Source organism: Felis catus, chromosome E1 (assembly GCF_018350175.1).
Source record: "Felis catus isolate Fca126 chromosome E1, F.catus_Fca126_mat1.0, whole genome shotgun sequence".
In the NCBI taxonomy this organism is placed as follows: domain Eukaryota; kingdom Metazoa; phylum Chordata; class Mammalia; order Carnivora; family Felidae; genus Felis; species Felis catus.
The window spans coordinates 56,455,580-56,473,230 of NC_058381.1; the positions used below are offsets into that span (position 1 = coordinate 56,455,580).

At 45.4% G+C, this 17,651-nt stretch overlaps 1 protein-coding gene across 8 annotated transcripts in view; it reads right to left on the reverse strand.

The window, feature by feature from the left end:
- RNF157 (ring finger protein 157) overlaps positions 1 to 17,651 on the reverse strand; it is an 82,264-nt gene that overhangs the window by 45,144 nt on the left and 19,469 nt on the right. For all 8 annotated transcript variants that reach the window (XM_023244027.2, XM_023244024.2, XM_045045373.1 and 5 more), the window contains exon 2: positions 13,883 to 14,001. In XM_023244027.2, coding sequence (XP_023099795.1) covers positions 13,883 to 14,001 — 119 coding nt within the window. The remainder of the gene's footprint in view (positions 1 to 13,882; positions 14,002 to 17,651) is intronic.

Below are 17,651 nucleotides of genomic sequence, written 5' to 3' on the forward strand. Positions count from 1 at the left end.
CCACCGTTGTTCAGTTTTGCTCCCCTGCCCCATCTGGCTTCTGCTGTCCCCGTTCTCAGGACAGCCTTCCTTCAACAAACAGATTTCACAAAGGTCTCCGTCTCACGTTTGTTTCCAGAGAACCTGGTATCAGCAGCTGCCTAAGGAAGCGGACTCTGCGGGTGCAAGTTGGGGGTAGGTTACCTACCAGCCAGATGGCAAGGAGGACCCATCCCCCGACACGGTCCCTGGCGTGTTATGGTAAGTGTACCACTGGCTGGCTTACAGGAAGTGCAAGTGAAATTGTTTCCATAAAACTGTAGAAGTGGTTGGCTATTATTAAGATCCATCCATGGGGCGCCTGGGTGGCGCAGTCGGTTAAGCGTCCGACTTCAGCCAGGTCACGATCTCGCGGTCCGTGAGTTCGAGCCCCGCGTCAGGCTCTGGGCTGATGGCTCAGAGCCTGGAGCCTGTTTCCGATTCTGTGTCTCCCTGTCTCTCTGCCCCTTGCCCGTTCATGCTCTGTCTCTCTCTGTCCCAAAAATAAATAAACGTTGAAAAAAAAAAAAAAAAAAAAGATCCATCCATTCACCAAAACGGGAAAAAGTCTCGGACACAGCAGTCAACAATTTAAAGCCAAGTAGGACAGGCAGTCAGCCTCCTTTGGCAAATTTTAAAGACCGCCATTTCCTACAGCCACAGGACCTAACTTTAAGGAGTGGAGGACAAAAAGAAGGCTGTGCTCTTAGCCCAGGTAAGTCTATGAAGGCAAGGTCAGGGCTCTGATGGGGAAAGAGTGGCCTCTAAGGCTTGAGAAGGGGATATCTATGTGTACTCACTGGAGAACCATGAACCCCAGAGTCCCTCGACTCCCTCTCCTTGGAAGACAGGCGACACGGCGCTCTCACACAAGACAAGCTCCTTACAAGACAATGCTTGCCCTGCAAAGGACCTGCCCATCTTCCGTCTTCCCCCATGGCCATAGACCATAATTAGGGTCAAATCTCAGCATTATTCACTTGGGGCCCGCTAGGCCTGCTAAGGGTGGGGCGGGGGGGGAGGGGGGATGGCACGCGGATTTTTATGCCAAAGATGTGCAGGCCCAGGCTAACACGGACACAGATAGGACCAGAAGCATACGTGGGAGTGGTCCGAGGGCACTGGGGCAAGGAGTGTGGAATATAAAGCTGGATGAGGGACAGCCCACTGGTTACGGGGACATTCTCTCGTGACACAGAATTAGCACCTTGGCAAGCTCCCTGGGTCTAACGTGCTGGGGAAGGTGGCCTCTTGGGAGCTTAGAAAAGCAACGGACCATACTAAATGATATCAGAACTGGTGCAGCAGTCGCCGGAAGAAAAGATCAAAGCCTTGCAGGAGCAGGTACACTAGGATGGGCCTGCCACACAGGAAAACCCACCAGCTGGCCATGTCCTGTGGGGGAGCCTAGAAGAGTCCAGTTACCAAAGCCTAGACGCTGCCGCTTACACTGGTTGCCAACGTGAATCCTGCCTCACGTATCAGGGCCTTCCCCTTCCTTGGCCCTGCAACCCGAGACGAGACCTCCAGCAAATCTCATTTGGACAACTGGCTCTCCCTTACCTGTCCCCACAACCCCCTAAATCATCTTCTACACTGTCATCTGAGTGATCTTTCAAAATGTGTATTATATGACACCCAGTTTAAAACCCATTCGTTGGGACACCTGGGTGGCTCAGTTGGTTGAGCATCCCCACTCTTGATTTCGATTCAGGTCATGAACCCAGGGGTTGTGGGATTGAGCCCCAAATTGGGCTCATGCTGAATGTGGAGGCTGCTTAAGGTTTCTCTCTCTCCTTCTGCCCCTTTCTCCCACTCATACTCTCTCTCGAAAAAAAAAAATTTTTTTTAAACCCATAAAACCCATTAGAGGTTCCCCATGGCTACCGGAGAAAAGTCCGAAGCCTGCAGAAAAGCATACAAGGTCCCTCCGTCTAGGCCTGGCTCCGCAGCCCTCTGGATGCTACACTTCAGTTAGATGGAATCATCTGGAACACACAAACCACCTTCCCTTCTTTAGATGCCTTTCTGCCTTTGCTCATCAGCCCCTCCTCCGACACGTTCAGGTTTCCTGGCTCGTGGATAAGTTCCTTAGGGCAGGGACTGCATTTGCTCTGCCTTTGTGTCTCTCGTGTTCAACATTAGTCTGGAATGTCACAAGTGTTCAATAAAATGTTAAACGAAGGAAGGAATGATTGAGTCAGTCAGTCAACGATTTGTGTCACGGGGAGGGGAGAAAAAGATCAACGGCATGCTGTAATGATTAGTAAAGAAAACTGTATTCTCAACCAGACACCAAATTAAGGCAAGAACAGAAAAGAAACTATTTCTTCCTCTTCCTTCTCTACTTCTCCCTTTTATAATTCTCTTCCATTTATAATCCAACCTGATTTTGAAATACTTTTTTTTTTTTAAGCTTTATTTATTTATTTTGAGAAAGAGAGAGAGAGAAAGCACGTGAGAGACAGCAGGGAAGGGGCAGAGAGAGAGAACTCCTAACAGTTCTCTTGGGGCTCGAACTCACCAACCATGAGATCATTCATCTGAGCCAAAATCAAGAGCAGGATGCTTAACTGACTGAGCCACCCAGGAGCCCCTTGAATATAGAGAAGGTAACCCACCAGCAGTCAACAGCTACTAAAAACTACTGTTCCTCATTCATCTCCAGCAAAGTTTCTTCTCCAGAGAATTTCTCTCCTTTCTCTCATAATCTCAGGTTACGCTACAACTGCCTGCTATAGCTTCTCTTCATATTACTATACCCTGAAGTCCGCACACCAGACAGATGAAACCACGATCCCTGTCTTCCATCTCAAAGCAAGGCAGTACGTCTAACATGGAACATCCTGTTTCACTAACCTTGGCCAATGCAGAAAATGTAGCTAAAGGAAGGAGCAAACGTAGTCGATGTTTTTTTGCATTAAAAAAAAAAAAAAAAAAATCCAGGCAGTAGTTGCAAACTATCTTCCCCAAGATACTTATCATGTATCTGCACAAAGCTGTTATTTAACAAAGTAATACAGACGCAATCAGGGTTAGGCATGGGGAGGTGGTGCTGGCAACATTCCACTTTTTGATCCGGGTGGTGGGTACAAGGGCGTCTGTTTACGGTTTCTTTAAACTGTAGGCATATGGTTTACATAGTTATGAATATTTCACAAGTCACAATAAAAAAGCGAGAAGAAAACTCATAGGAAATAAATTAAAAGGAGTTGTTTTAAAAACAAAAAAAAAGAAAGTAAGGGGTACCTGGGTGGCTCAGTGGGTTGAGTGTCTGACTTCAGCTCAGGTCGTGGTCTCGCAGTTCATGAGTATGAGCCCCGCATCGGGCTCGTTGCTGTCAGCATGGAGCTTGCTTGGGATTCTCTCTCTCTCCCCCCCTTCTCTTTCTGCCTCTACCCTGCTCACAAGCTCTCTCAAAATGAAATAAGCTTTGTCCATCTGGGTTGACTCAGTCGGTTAAGCATCCGACTTCAGCTTGGGTCACGTTCTCACTGCTTGTGAGTTCGAGCCCTGCTTCGGGCTCTGTGCTGACAGCTCAGAGCCTGGAGCCTGCTTCAGATTCTGTGTCTCCCTCCCTCTCTGCCCCTCCCCTGCTCACAATCTCTCTCTCTCTCTCTCTCTCTCTCTCTCTCTCTTTCTCTCTCTCCTTCTCTCTCTCAAAAAATAAACATTAAAAAATTTTTAAAAAGAAGGAAATTCTGACACCTGCTACAACATGGATGAACCTTGCAGACATCATGCTAAAGCCAGACACAAAAGGACAAATACTGTAAGATTCTACTTATATGAGGTAGCTAGTCAGATTCAGAGACAGAAAGTGAAGAGTGGACGCCAGGGGCTGGGGGTTGGGGAGAATGGGGTGTTAGCGTTCAGTGGGTACAAAGTTTCAGTTTTACAAGATGGAAAGTGTTCTGGAGATCGGTTGCACAACAAGTTTACTGCTGAACTGTAGGCTTCAAATAATTAACATGCTATGCTTTATGTTATGTGTATTTTGTCACAATTTTTTAAAAAACTATTAAAGCTCACTTATTGAACTGAGCAGTATGGTCACCTCTGGGAGGAAACTAGGAACAGGGAATTAATAAGGAAGCAGGAATATTAATAAGGAAGCTATTTTTTAAAATACTTAAGTAAGGGGTGCCTGGGTGGCTCAGTCAGTTGAGAGACCGACTTCGGCTCAGGTCATGATCTCACGGTTTGTGAGTTCAAGCCCCATGTCAGGCTCTGTGCTGACAGCTCGGAGCCTGGAGCCTGCTTCGGATTCTGTGTCTCCCTCTCTCTGCCCCACCCCCACTCATGCTCTGTCTCTCTCTGTTGCAGAAATAAATAAACATTAAAAATAAACAAATAAGCCAATAAGCAACTAAATAAACAAATACACAAATAAATACATACATAAATAAATAAAATACTTAAGTAATACTGTATAAAGCCCTAAACCGTATTTAAAAAACGGGATTAGGGGCGCCTGGGTGGCTCAGTCGGTTAAGCGTCCAACTTAACTCAGGTCACGATCTCGCGGTCCATGAGTTTGAGCCCCATGTCTGGCTCTGGGCTGATGGCTCAGAGCCTGGAGCCTGCTTCAGATTCTGTGTCTCCCTCTCTCTCTGCCCCTCCCTCATTCATGCTCTGTCTCAAAAATAAATAAACGTTAAAAAATAAATAAATAAATAAATAAATAAATAAATAAATAAACAAACGGGATTATTCATTCTCCAGTTTAGGCATTTCATAGTCTGGATTTTCTTTTACTCTCAGATTATTAAAAACTAGGCTGTATCCATCATGAATCAAATGGTTCTAACAGTGAATCATTGCACACTGGCACCAAGAGGATGAAGCCACCTGATTCCATATTCCTCTTCATGCTTATTCTGATCTTGTTACTGTTCTCCACAAGCCCCCAACCCCACTCGGCAAGCCACACCCTTTCTGTAGTTCACTAAACAATTAAACCATTATTTTATTAATTTCCTTAATTTTCCCACTCTATGTATTTTCCTAGAACTGTCTCCTTTCCTGCTCAGCAGTGGGCCCTTTTCCTATTTTTTTTTTTAATGTTTATTTATTTTTGAGAGACAGAGAGTGAGCAAGGGAGAAGCAGAGAGGGAGACACAGACTCCGAAGCAGGCTTGAGGCTCTGAGCTGTCAGCACAGAGCCCGATGTGGGGCTCGAACCCCACGAACCGTGGGATCACGACCTGAGCCTAAGTCGGATGCTTAACCGACTAAGCCACCCAGGTGCCACCCCCCATTTTTTTTTTAATGTTTATTTATTTTTGAGAGAGAGTGAGCAGGGGAGAAGCAGAGAGAGAGAGAGCCCTTTTGCTATTTTTACAAAAAAATTTAAATGCTTCTGATTTAAAAAAAATTTCAAATTCAAATATATATTCACACAGAAAAATACAAAGTCAGGAGTATGTACCTCCCCTCACTGATGTAGCCCGAGAGTTACCACTGTAACGGGTAAAATGCATTATTCTCTTATGTATTTTATGCACCTACAAATATAAATACACAAAAAAGCACACAAATACACATATATTGTTATGCACTGTTATTTTTATCAGAAATGAAACTGGATTCTATAGGATACATAACAACTTGCTTTTTTCAGCACACCATGTGGTCATAGACGTATTTTTATCTCAGTGGGGTACAAATCTACTTTATTTTTGGTTGAATACCAGTTCTTAGTGTAGACACACTATAATTTCTTTAACAATTCCTGCCTGATGTGTGCGAAGCCCACATATCTGGTGTCAAAAACGAGTTAGCATTGTGGCAGAATATTGAGAGAAGAGGAGTAAGTTTCTCCTTTACTCAGAGATTCAGAGAAATGAAACAGGTTGGCTAAAGGGTATGCATAACTAGAAATGTAATAAATATGGCCAAACTAAATGCCAAAGACAGCTGTAGTACAATTTATAAGGGAAGGAGGAAGGAAAGACAAGAGCATGCAAAAGGCAAGTAACTCAATCTACAACACACACCCACATACACACAGAAAAGAGGCACGTTCCTGTCATGGACTCTCATATCAAAATTCTTATGTTAAAGCCCTAACCCTCAATGTGACTATATTTGGAGGGGAGGCTTTTGGGAGGTGATTAGGGTTAGATGAGGTCATAACGGTGGGCCTCTCAAGATGGGATTAGTGCCCTTATAAGGAGGGAAGAGAGAGAGCACTTTCTTTCTGCCATGTGGGGACAGAGCAAGAAGACAGTCACTTGCAAGAAACCCTCACCAGAATGAAATCTGCCAGCACCTTGATCTCGTCCTTCTTGCCTCCAGAACCTTGAGTGATGGATACCTGTTGTTTGGCCCCCTAATTTATGGTATTTTGTTTTAGTAGCCTGGGTAGACCAATCCAGGCTCTAAGGCAACGCATGCCAGGGTACCTGTATTGTGACCCACCTGTCTGATTACACTGGGGCCAGGGCACAAACGAAACGGCAGATAGGAGGCGCCTGGGTGGTTCAGTCAGTCTGACTCTTGATTCCGGCTCAGGTCACGATCTTGCAGTTTTAAGATCAAGCCCCAAGTGGGGCTCTGCACTGAGCATGAACCTGCTTGGGACTCTCTCTCTGCCCTTCTCCCACTTACGTGGGCTCCCCCCCCACCCCAACAAAATAAATAAAGAAATTTTTTTTAATGTTTATTTATTTTTGAGACAGAGAGAGACAGAGCATGAACGGAGGAGGGGCAGAGAGAGAGGGAGACACAGAATCGGAAGCAGGCTCCAGGCTCTGAGCCATCAGCCCAGAGCCCAACGCGGGGCTCGAACTCACGGACCGCGAGATCGTGACCTGAGCTGAAGTCGGACGCTCAACCGACTGAGCCACCCAGGCGCCCCGAAATATTTTTTAAAAAGAGTGAAACTGCAGGGGCTCCTGGGTGGCTCAGTCAGTTGAGCCTCCAACTTTGGCTCAGGTCATGATCTCACGGTTCATGGGTTTGAGCCCCATGTCGGGCTCTGTGCTGACAGCTCAGAGCCTGGATCTTGTTTCAGATTCTGTCTCCCTCTGTCTCTGCCCCTCCCCCACCCATACTCTGTCTCAAAAATAAATAAACATTTAAAAAAAATTAAAAAGGAGTAAAACTGCAGATAAAACCCACACATGGTATCCAGTTGAAGTGCTAGCTGTCCCACAGAGGCTGTTCCTCGTGTCCTTAACTACGCCCTGCCTTCGGTTCAGACCTGCCCACCTCCTGCCCAGGGAGTCTGAACCATCTTTACCGTTAACGCCACTGTTCTAGTTCAGGCACCGTGTATCTTCATTCCTATCTAAAACAAACCACGACCTAACTGGCTCCTTATCTCTTGTCTTTCCAATTCACTCTCTACACCGTGAGATGATTTAAAGAATTAATTTTCTGGGGGTACCTGGGTGCTCAGTCAGGTAAGCGTCCAACTTCGGCTCAGGTCATGATCTCACTGCTCGTGGATTCGAGCCCCGCGACAGGCTCTGTGCTGACAGCTCGGAGCCTGGAGCCTGCTTCGGATTCTGTGTCTCCCCTCTCTCTGCCCCTCCCCTGCTCACACTCTTTCTTTCCTTCAAAATTAAATAAACATTTTTAAAAATGTAAAGAAATTCAGTAACAGTAGGGTGCCTGGGTGGCTCAGTCGGTTAAGTGTCTGACTTCAGCTCAGGTCTTGATCTCAAGGTCCATGAGTTCAAGCTCCGCATCAGGCTCTGTGCTCACAGCTAAGAGCCTGGAGCCTGCTTTGGATTCTGTGTCTCCCCCTCTCTCTGCCCCTACCCCCAAATAAAAAAAAATTAACAAAAAAATTAACTTTCTGGGGGTACTTGGGTGGCTCAGTCAGTTAAGCATCCTACTCTTGATTTCGGCTCCAGTCATGATTTCAGTTATGAGATTGAGCCCCAAGTCGGGAGCCTGCTTAAGACTCTCTCTCTCTACCTCTCCTCCTGCCCCTCCCCAGCTCATACACACGCATGCTTTCTCTCTCTCTCAACAACAAAAAAGAATTAACTTTCTGAAAGGCAAATCAAATCATAATAGCTGTCATTTTTGGAAAACTTAAAATATATCTGCAAGATAGGTATTTTTATAGATGGGGAAACTGAGGCTCACTGATGGCTAATATGTTAACCAACACCAAGAAGCTACTCAGTGGCAAAGCAACTTATGACTATGACCTTCTTTACTGCCTTAGAAAGAAAGGCATAAACTTCTCAATACGACCCTCATCGCCCTTCCAACATGGGCCCAGTCTGTCTTTCCAGCTTCACCTCCCACCAACATACCTCATGACCCAATCCTTACAGCCTGCTCACCCTTCTGGAAACCCAATCTTAGTCGCTTCCTCACGTTGCTTGTTAATTCTGCCTTAGTGACCTTCCCGACACCCACTAGGGAAATCCTGCTCATCCCACCCAGTTCAAGGAGTCGTCTCTCAGAGCCAGCGCCCTGGGTGGAAATCATCCTCACTCCCCTCTGCTCCCAGAGCACTCTGGCCCTGTCTCTCACACAGTCACACAGGACTTACCGGAACACATGACAGTCGGGAGCAACCTGTCTACCCCATCTTACCGCGAGCTCCTCGGGGCAGGGGCAAGCCTTCTTCATCTTTGCACTCCCAGCTGCTAGCGCAGTATATGACCCACAGATATTTACTGAACAAATGAATGACCGTGACGGACACAACGCTCTGTATGGCCCAAACTCTACTTTGTAAATGGATACATTGCCAAGTTGTGTTAAATAGCTTGCTCTCCCTGCACACCTGTGGATAAAAGGGCTGAATTTACAGAGACTTGATGGAAGTACAGCTTTTAGGTGTATCTCTGTTGGGGGGGGAGAAAGACCCACCTGTGCCTACCTTGATTCTTACGGCCAGCTGTGCAGCCCTGGCTGCAGGGAGCAGGACACAGAACCCGTGTCAAGGGGGTCTGGTGACACAACACGCGAGATGGCGCATCAGAGGCCGGACTGGAACTCAGCTGCTTTCCTCTAAGGTGAGATGCTAGATCTGAACTCAGGTAGGGTCGAGGTATCACTTGATTCTTGGACAATCCTGAGGTCACCACGCCTCTAAATAACTTAGAGTTTTAGCAGTAATCTGCCTCAACAAAAGAAGCCCTCGCTCAGTAAAGGAGCAAAAAATCAGCACTAGCTCTTCCACCCCGTAGGAAGGCGAAGGATGGTCTTTATTTAACATTTACAACTGTGATGTACGAACACAGGGATCTCAGCTCCTCTATATATGAGGACCAGAACAGAAAGACCATCAGAAGCCCTGTTGACCGCTTAAGACAATTACTTAAAAACCAGTGACTATTCTCTCCACGCAAAACTATCGGTAGCTGCAGAAATAACCAACCTGAAAGGGTAGCAGTACAGCCAACATTGTTTTTACCCTGGCTTCTTTTTACCCAGCAATCCCCAGACATTCTTCAAGCATCACATTCCCATAAAGTCAGAACTATCCCCCTTTACCAGTGGGTAATCTGAGAGCCTCAGTGATAGATTTGCCAAGGTTGCAGAGTCTAGTGGTTAAGATGTAAACAAAACCTGAAATCTTGACTCCAGCCTCTCTTCAACCATCCATGTCTATGCACGCTCTAGTTCATTAAATCTGACCCCTGGGACTTGATACTAAATTTGACGTTGACGGATTATCCCAAGTGGGAGATCGGCAGGGCTCCAGTAAAAACTACAGGCTGAGTGGTGCGTTTGCAAGAGGTATTCTTTTTAGTTTGACCATTCAGAAATGACAGGAAATACCACAAGTCCCACAAGCCAGGAAGTCTATGGCACTTATATTTTATGTAACAATTTATTTCAACATCTTCCACTCCTTATCTTCATTCTCCCTCGAAGGAGGAGCTGCTCGGTGGCTTTAAAAGGCTGTTCCCTTTCCTCCGCAACCCGATGCCCACGTACTGACCCTGGGGGACACGTTGCTAGAGAGTAGAAGTCAAGTCCTCAGGACTCAAGCTACAAGTCCATGTTCAATCTCTGGGCCGTCCCCCAAACAGGTGTGACGTGCAGTAACGACAAAACACAGAGGTCAGACCAGCAGATGGAATACACACCAAACAGCAGCTCTCTCAAGGGACACTCAGAGAGAACGTGTCCCTGCCACTCGGTCTACTTTTAGATCTCTGTCTGTATCTCACAAATTACACTTGATGATCTACTAGGACAGACTCACAGACAGGATATGCACAGAGTTCCTGAGCACACGTGCTCTGAATAGCAGAAACCGGAGTGCTTCAGGCTCTGGGGCTGGACGGCTAGGTTCAAATCCCAATTCAACCACGTACAGGCTTAGTGATCCTTGTTTAAATTCTTTGCGTCATGTTCCTCATCTGTCAAATAAGGACCTTCCTCACCAGGGTGTGAGGACAAAATGACATAACATGTATGAAGAGCTTAGAGCAACCAGGCCTGACAAATAGTAAGTGTTCAATGAATGTTAGCTATGATCATTATGAAATAACGTGTGGGGAAAGAAAAGGAAATGTGCCACGTTTGTTCTGTATACCTTCTTTTTTTTTTTTAATTTTTTTATTAATGTTTTATTTTTATTATTTTTGAGACAGAGAGAGAGTGAGCCGGGGAGGGGCAGAGAAAAAGAGAGACACAGAATCAAAAGCAGGCTCCAGGCTCTAAGCTGTCAGCACAGAGCCCGAAGCGGGGCTCAAATTCGTGAACCGTGAGATAATGACCTCAGCCGAAGTCCGATGCTTAAACCATTGAGGCCCACAGGCGCCCCCTGTATACATTATTTCTATATATATCTGAAGTTACTCCAATTTGCTTTATTAACCTGAAATTATGATATCTCCTAAAAACATCTGCTCTTACAACATTATGCATATTTAATGATGACTACATAGAAACAACAACCAAAATGTCAATACTCCTTTAGAAAAAGCCTCAAACTTCAGGTCAGCGCTGCTCTTTAGGGCTTCAGGAAGACCTCAGTCCTTCACAGGCTCACAGAGAAGCATAAACAGGGCAGCTGAACCAGGAGTCTGCCAGCCAAAAGAAACCTCAGTAGGAACCAAAGGAAGTATTTATTTGTTTTAAAATAATCTGTATGGGGCGTCTGGGTGGCTCAGTCGGTTAAGCGTCCGACTTCAGCTCAGGTCATGATCTCACGGTTTGTGAGTTTGAGCCCCATATCGGGCTCTGTGTCAACAGCTCAGAGCCTGGAGCCTGCTTCAGATTCTGTGTCTCCCTCTCTCTCTGCCCCTCCTCCACTTGCATTCTGTCTATCTCAAAAATAAATAAAAACATTAAAAAAAAATCTTTATGGTCTGAAAAGGTCAAAATTAAAAAAAAAATAATAAACTATTCTCACACAAGAGGAAAGAAGAAAAGAAAGGAAGTAATTGACGTAAAAAGAAAGGGCCATTTTTCAAGCACGAATTGACTCCCAGGGAGGGAGGCACAATTCTTACCTGTCTCTGTCAAAACAAAACAAAACAAAACAAAACAAAACAAAACAAAACAAAACACCAAAGATCCTTCTACTCTAATTGCTAAGGCAGCAGTAACAAAATCAGAGAGCAGACATTTGGTGAGCATGAGCTGGCATGACTGAATGTGAAGCAAGAAGGACGTGGTATTTTGAAAGCACTCCTGGTCTATGAATTAGGGGAGGGGGTCACTCCAGATAGAAAGGGAGAAACCAGTGAAAACCCATCATCAAAATATGTTTTTTAATTAAAGCTCAAGATGGGAGACAGTCACTGGATGAATCTCCCTAAAGAAAAAAAAAAAATTCTCCAGGTCACTTATCTACCTAAAAGTCTTCAATATTCTCCACAGCCTACAGGTAAGAGTCAAAAGCCTTGGGGGTAATGCAGCCCCCACCTACCTTTCCAATCATGTCTCACCATCAGGAAATGTCTACTCCTGCCAGCCTGGCTTCCTTATTTGTTCCCGGGAGAAACAGACCATGCTCATTTCAGCTTGGTGTCCCCAGCGCCCACCACAGTACCTGGCACACAGCAGTCAGTCGCCGGGTAAAGGTTTGCTGATTTGACAACAACGGGAAAGCATTCGGGCCTGTGCTCTGCACCCGCTCCTGGAAAGCCCCACCCCCACCCGTCTGGTAAAAGCCCAGGCCTCTCCAAAGGCTCGCTCAACACCCTCCGCCTCTTCTCAACACGAGCATGAGGGGGTCAGGCCTGCCGTTCTCCTCTCCTGCTCGCAAGCCCCACAGCATCCAATCACTTCGGACCTCTCCAGCTATTTACGCATCTCCTGTTCCTGCGTTTCATCGGCCCCACTGACCCAGGAGTTTCTGGAGGAAGGCAGGGCTTTTTGAAGCAATGAGAAGCAGTGGAAAGGTCATCGACCTGTGGCCAGGCAGAGCTAGTTATTGGAGTTTGGGAAAACTTTATGTAAATAAACACTTAGAACAGTGCCTGGAACAGAGCATGCACTTATCATTGGTCATTTCTTAGAACCTCAGTTCTCTTGCTTATGAAACGGGATTAATAATTGGGGCACCTGGGTGGCTCAGTCGGTAAAGCGTCCGACTTCTCAGGTCACGATCTCATGGTCCAGGAGTTTGAGCCCCCGCTTCGGGCTCTGTGCTGACAGCTCTGAGCCTGGAGCCTGCTTCAAAGTCTGTGTCTCCCTCTCTCTCTGCCCTCCCCAACTCACGCTGTCTCTCTTGGTCTCTCTCAAAAATAAATAAACATTAAAAAAAAAATTTTAATAGGATTAATAATAAATCTTCTGGTGCCCCTAGCTGGATCAGTCAGCAGAGCATCAACTCTTGATCTTGAGATCATGAGTTCAAGCCTCACATATTAGGTATAGAGCTTACTTAAAAATTAATAACAATAAATCTTCTGTCAGGTGGGTCTTACGAAGATTAGGAATAATGTCTGAAAAGTCTCTAGGACCTTCCTTAGCCACTCACTAGCCATATGGCAGGCTATTCTTCCAAAGCCTCGGGCTGGGTGCGGAGAGGATGCTACATACGTTTATGGAATGAGCTGAATGAACAGAGACATAGCCTAGTATCAATTCAGATATGAAGGGAAACCTTTTCAGTCATTCATTCAACAGCTCTTTAAGGGCTTGTCAGTATGTATCAGGCTTTGTTCTAGGTGCTAGGACGCAACAGTAAAAATAGTCCTGACCTGTGAAATATACATTCTAAATTTTTTTTTTTAGTGTTTATTTATTTTTGAGAGAGACAGAGACAGAACGCAAGTGGGTTAGGGGCAGAGAGAAAGAGGGAGACACAGAGTCCGAAGCAACTCCAGGCTCCGAGCTGTCAGCCCAGACAGAGCCCGACGCGGGGCTCGAACTCACAAGCTGTGAGATCATGACCTGAGCCCAAGTCGGACGCTCAACCGACTGAGCCACCCAGGTGACACCCCCCCCTTTTATTTTAATTTTTTTTTTTTAATGTTTATTTATTTTTGAGAGAGACAGAGACAGGATGCGAGTAGGTTAGGGGCAGAGAGAGGGAGACACAGTGAAATTTATGTCCTACAAGGAAGGGCAGATAAAAAACAGAGGGCGAGACAGAGAAATACAAACTCATATGGTATTAAGTGCTATGAAGAAGAGAAAAAGAGGTGGCATTTAGCAGAGACAGGAATCTTTCGGACATCCAGACATCGGGAACCTGTGAGACGTCCTCCCCCTTAGGCAGACTCCCGCAGTCTTTCCAGGGGTCAGCCTCTAGTGACTGGAGACCCAACGCCAGCCAAGGGACTGTGGCCTGGCTCCCAGGGACCCTCTCAACTCACACCGAGCTACAGACACCTCTGAACCAATGATTACAAACTTATTTTTATAAGACTGTTTGTATTGGCCACTGAAGCCCCACGCGGAAATAAACAGGTCATAACCATACCGCTACTGGTCTGTTCCCCAGAAAGTTCAGATCACTGTTCTCTCCAAATAGGTAACCTTCGGGGTGCGTGGAGTCAAACTTCTCTCCTCCCATAATGAAGTGGCTGGCAAAATAGCTTCCTAGACAGGGAGACACAGAGACATCAAACAGAAACCAGTCAAACTAAACCAGGTAAAAAAACTGACTTGAAAAAACGTTAATCCTTCCAACAAATAATCAGTGCAACAGTTAATAACTGTTAGGGATTTTCTCTTGATTTGGGACAATGGCACAAAGTACGCCAAACCATAGCAGCGAAAACCCAAGCTACCAACCATAAATAGATGGATTTTCCTTTTAACGTTGTTAATCGAATCCTTATTATGACCTGTCTGTAATACCATCAGCCAAAAGACCAGAAGGCCCACAATGCACATTAATGAACACATGTACGTATTTTGTCCCTGTTTTTCTCCCTTAAACTTGAAGTGGTTATTTTCTATCCCCTGTATATTCAGGGATCTTAACTATAGGCACCAGCATGTATACACACACATACATTTCTCTGCCTGGATCTTCCTAAGCCAGTTCATACCTAAACACACACGTCTCAGTACCTGCCCACTACTACATTCGTAATTCCATAACCCTCTACAATGAAGGCTCTTTCCTTTTCACATTTGCTTCAAAATGATTGTTGTTGTTGTTTTTATTGAGAGAGAGAGAGAGAGAGGACACATAAAGGCGGAGACAGAGAGGAAGAGAGAGAGAGAGAGGGAGAAGCAGGGCTCACCCAAAGCAGGGCTCGTGCTCATCCCACGTGGGATTCGAACTCACTCACTGTGAGATCATGACCTGAGCCAAAGTCACATGCTTAACCGACTGAGCCACCCAAGTGCCCCAAGATGATTATTAAAATGAATTTATATAATACAACTGTCCTTGGGGGCACCTGCGTGGCTCAGGCGGGTAAGTGTCCGACTCTCGATTTCGGTTCAGATCATGATCTTGCAGTTCATGGGACTGCGTCAGGCTCTAAGCTGACAGCACAGAGCCTGCTTGGGATTCTCTCTCACCCACCCTCCCTGCCCCTCCCCTGCTCTTACACTCACACTCTTACTCTCTCTCAAAATAAATATCTCAAAATAAATAAATAAACATTTTTTTAAAACATAGCTGTCCTTGGGGCTCCTGGGTGGCTCAGTCGGTTGAGCGTCCGACTTCAGCTCAGGTCATGATCTCACACTCCATGAGTTCGAGCCCCACACAGGGCTCTGTGCTGACAGCTCAAGAGCCTGGAGCCCACTTCAGATTCTGTGTCTCCCCCTCTCTCTGCCCCTCCCCTTCTCATGCTCTGTCTCTCTCTGTCTCAAAAATAAAAACATTACAAAACAAATGAAAAAAATATATATATATAGCTGTCCTTGACTTTACCTACCAATTACCACACAGATTATGGAGTTCGACAGGACAATCAATAGTTTAGAACTATGAAAAGACACATGTGCACACACACACACACACAAAACACACACCCTCAGTCCCAAATTCACTAACGGTGTGAATGGCCAGGGTTTCAGAGACATCAGTCATGTCTTGGCCCCACCTTGACTCACGAGGAAGCAGGGATATTTTTAACACTACAGTAACTAGAGGCAATCGGTACTCAGGGGTCAGAATCCCCATCTGCCTCATCCAGACAAACTGAGGAACTGTACCGGGACGTGAGGGCACTGATAAGTCACCAAGGGAGGCTTAGGTAACACTGCAAATTCCACCTGGGAATACTTTCCAACCTAGACTTAAATGAATGCCTCTTAACATAAATTTCTTTTTTTTTTTTTAAGTTTATTTATTTTGAGAGAGAGGGAAAGTGGGAGGGAGGAGCGGGGTGGGAGAATCCTAAGCAGGCTCCGCGCACTGTCAGCGAGGAGCCCGATGTGGGGCTTGAACTCACAAACCGTGAGATCACGCCCTGAGCTAAAATCAAGAGTTGGACGCTTAACCGATTGAGCCAGGCAGGCACCCCAACCCAAATTTCCATAATCTAATTATCCCATGAAGATAAGCCATCCGAAGGAAAGGATTTATCCCCCAACACGCCTTCTCACGGCTCTCCTCACATACCCCAATTCCTGGATGAATTCAAAAAAATGTATGAAATGGTGAGAGGCTTCGTCGTTATCTGTCACACAGCAAGAGTACAGATACATTTTCTAAACCAGTTTCAATTTTAGTCGAAGGTTTATAGCAAACTAAACACAGTGAGATTCAGCACTTTCAGCTGTGAAAAAGCCATAGGAAGGAAGACAGAGACGCCAATTCCAACAGAAAAACTGAACCACATGTTCGTTCGCGGGTGTTCTTCCCATGCAGCTTTACAAACACTTATTACACAAGGCAATGTGGATAAAAATCACTCACCACAAAGTGAGGCGATTCTTTAATTGAACAACAAGTAGGAAAACGTTATTTGAGAGAAAAAGCGGCCAAAATCAAAGCATCACTGAGGAACTCGCGAGAGTTACCCACCAAAACCGAAAAATACAAAGTGTATGTATCTGCGGTGACAGTGCAATTCATCATTTGGAAAAGCTTAATTATCAATTATTTATGCCTCGCACTTGCAAGCCCTACTTTCCAAGTGCATAATTTATAGAGGGGGGAGGTGCCGAGTTGCCCTAAGTAGAAGCTGCCATCTCAAACAGTGGAAGTCATTTGCTGTTGAACCTTTAGCAAAATATATTTTCTATAAGTTAGAGACTATATAGTTATCATCCATCCGCTGAAATTTTAAAAGTTAAAGATTTTGGGGCGCCTGGCTGGCTCGATCGGTAGAGTGTGCGAGTCTTGATCTCTGGTCAGGAGTTCGAACCCCACGTTGGGGAAAGAAATGACTTAAATAAATAAATACCATAAGATAAATAAAAAGTTAAAGGTTTCACGCTGAGGGGATGGCTTGCCCAAGTCATGAATAAAGAATGGAGAGAGGAAGGTTTGGTGTCTGGAACTGTACTGTTGAGTTCAGTATGGGACACGCTGAGTTTCCAGTACCTGTGAACAGTCAGGTGAGGGATGTAGGGACAAAGAAATCCAGATAATCAACTTACCGATGGTAGTGATTATCCTAGCAAGAGAAGAGCACTGATGTCTTGGGGGGTAAAGGGCTAAAGATGGTGACAGGGTTCTTTTGGAAATGCCTTTTTTTTTTTTGCCGTAATATTAAAAGAGAAGAAATTACCAAGAAAGTAGGATACAGCTAGCTGTACTTTTGCCTTACATTAAAAATCAAGAGCACAAATATACACAGATTTAAAATTAGGGTCAATATATCACAGGTGAAAAAAGGACTTCTGCATTTCAGTAGAAGAGTCGATGTAAAATTCCTTTAAAAAGATGATCTCCGGGGGCGCCTGGGTGGCTCAGTGAATTGAGTGTCCGACTCTCGGTTTTGGCTCAGGTCACGATCTCACAGTTCGTGGGACTGAGCCCCGCACTGGACTCTGTGCTGACAGTACTCTCTCCCTCTCTCTCTCTGCTCCTCCCCCCAACCCGTGTGCATACACACGCGCGCGCGCTTTCTCTCTCTCTCAAAAATAAATAAACTTAAAAAAAAAAGATGGGTGCACTTAAAATACAAATACCTTCTCTGTTAAAAAATAATAATAATAATAAGCTTAAAGCAACCAAAAATTTGCTCGTTCCTTTCTTTGAAACGGACCCCTGTAATAACTTGCCCTAATTAGACTGGCAAGAAAGAGCAAATCTGCCGTCTGCGGCCTGGATAAAG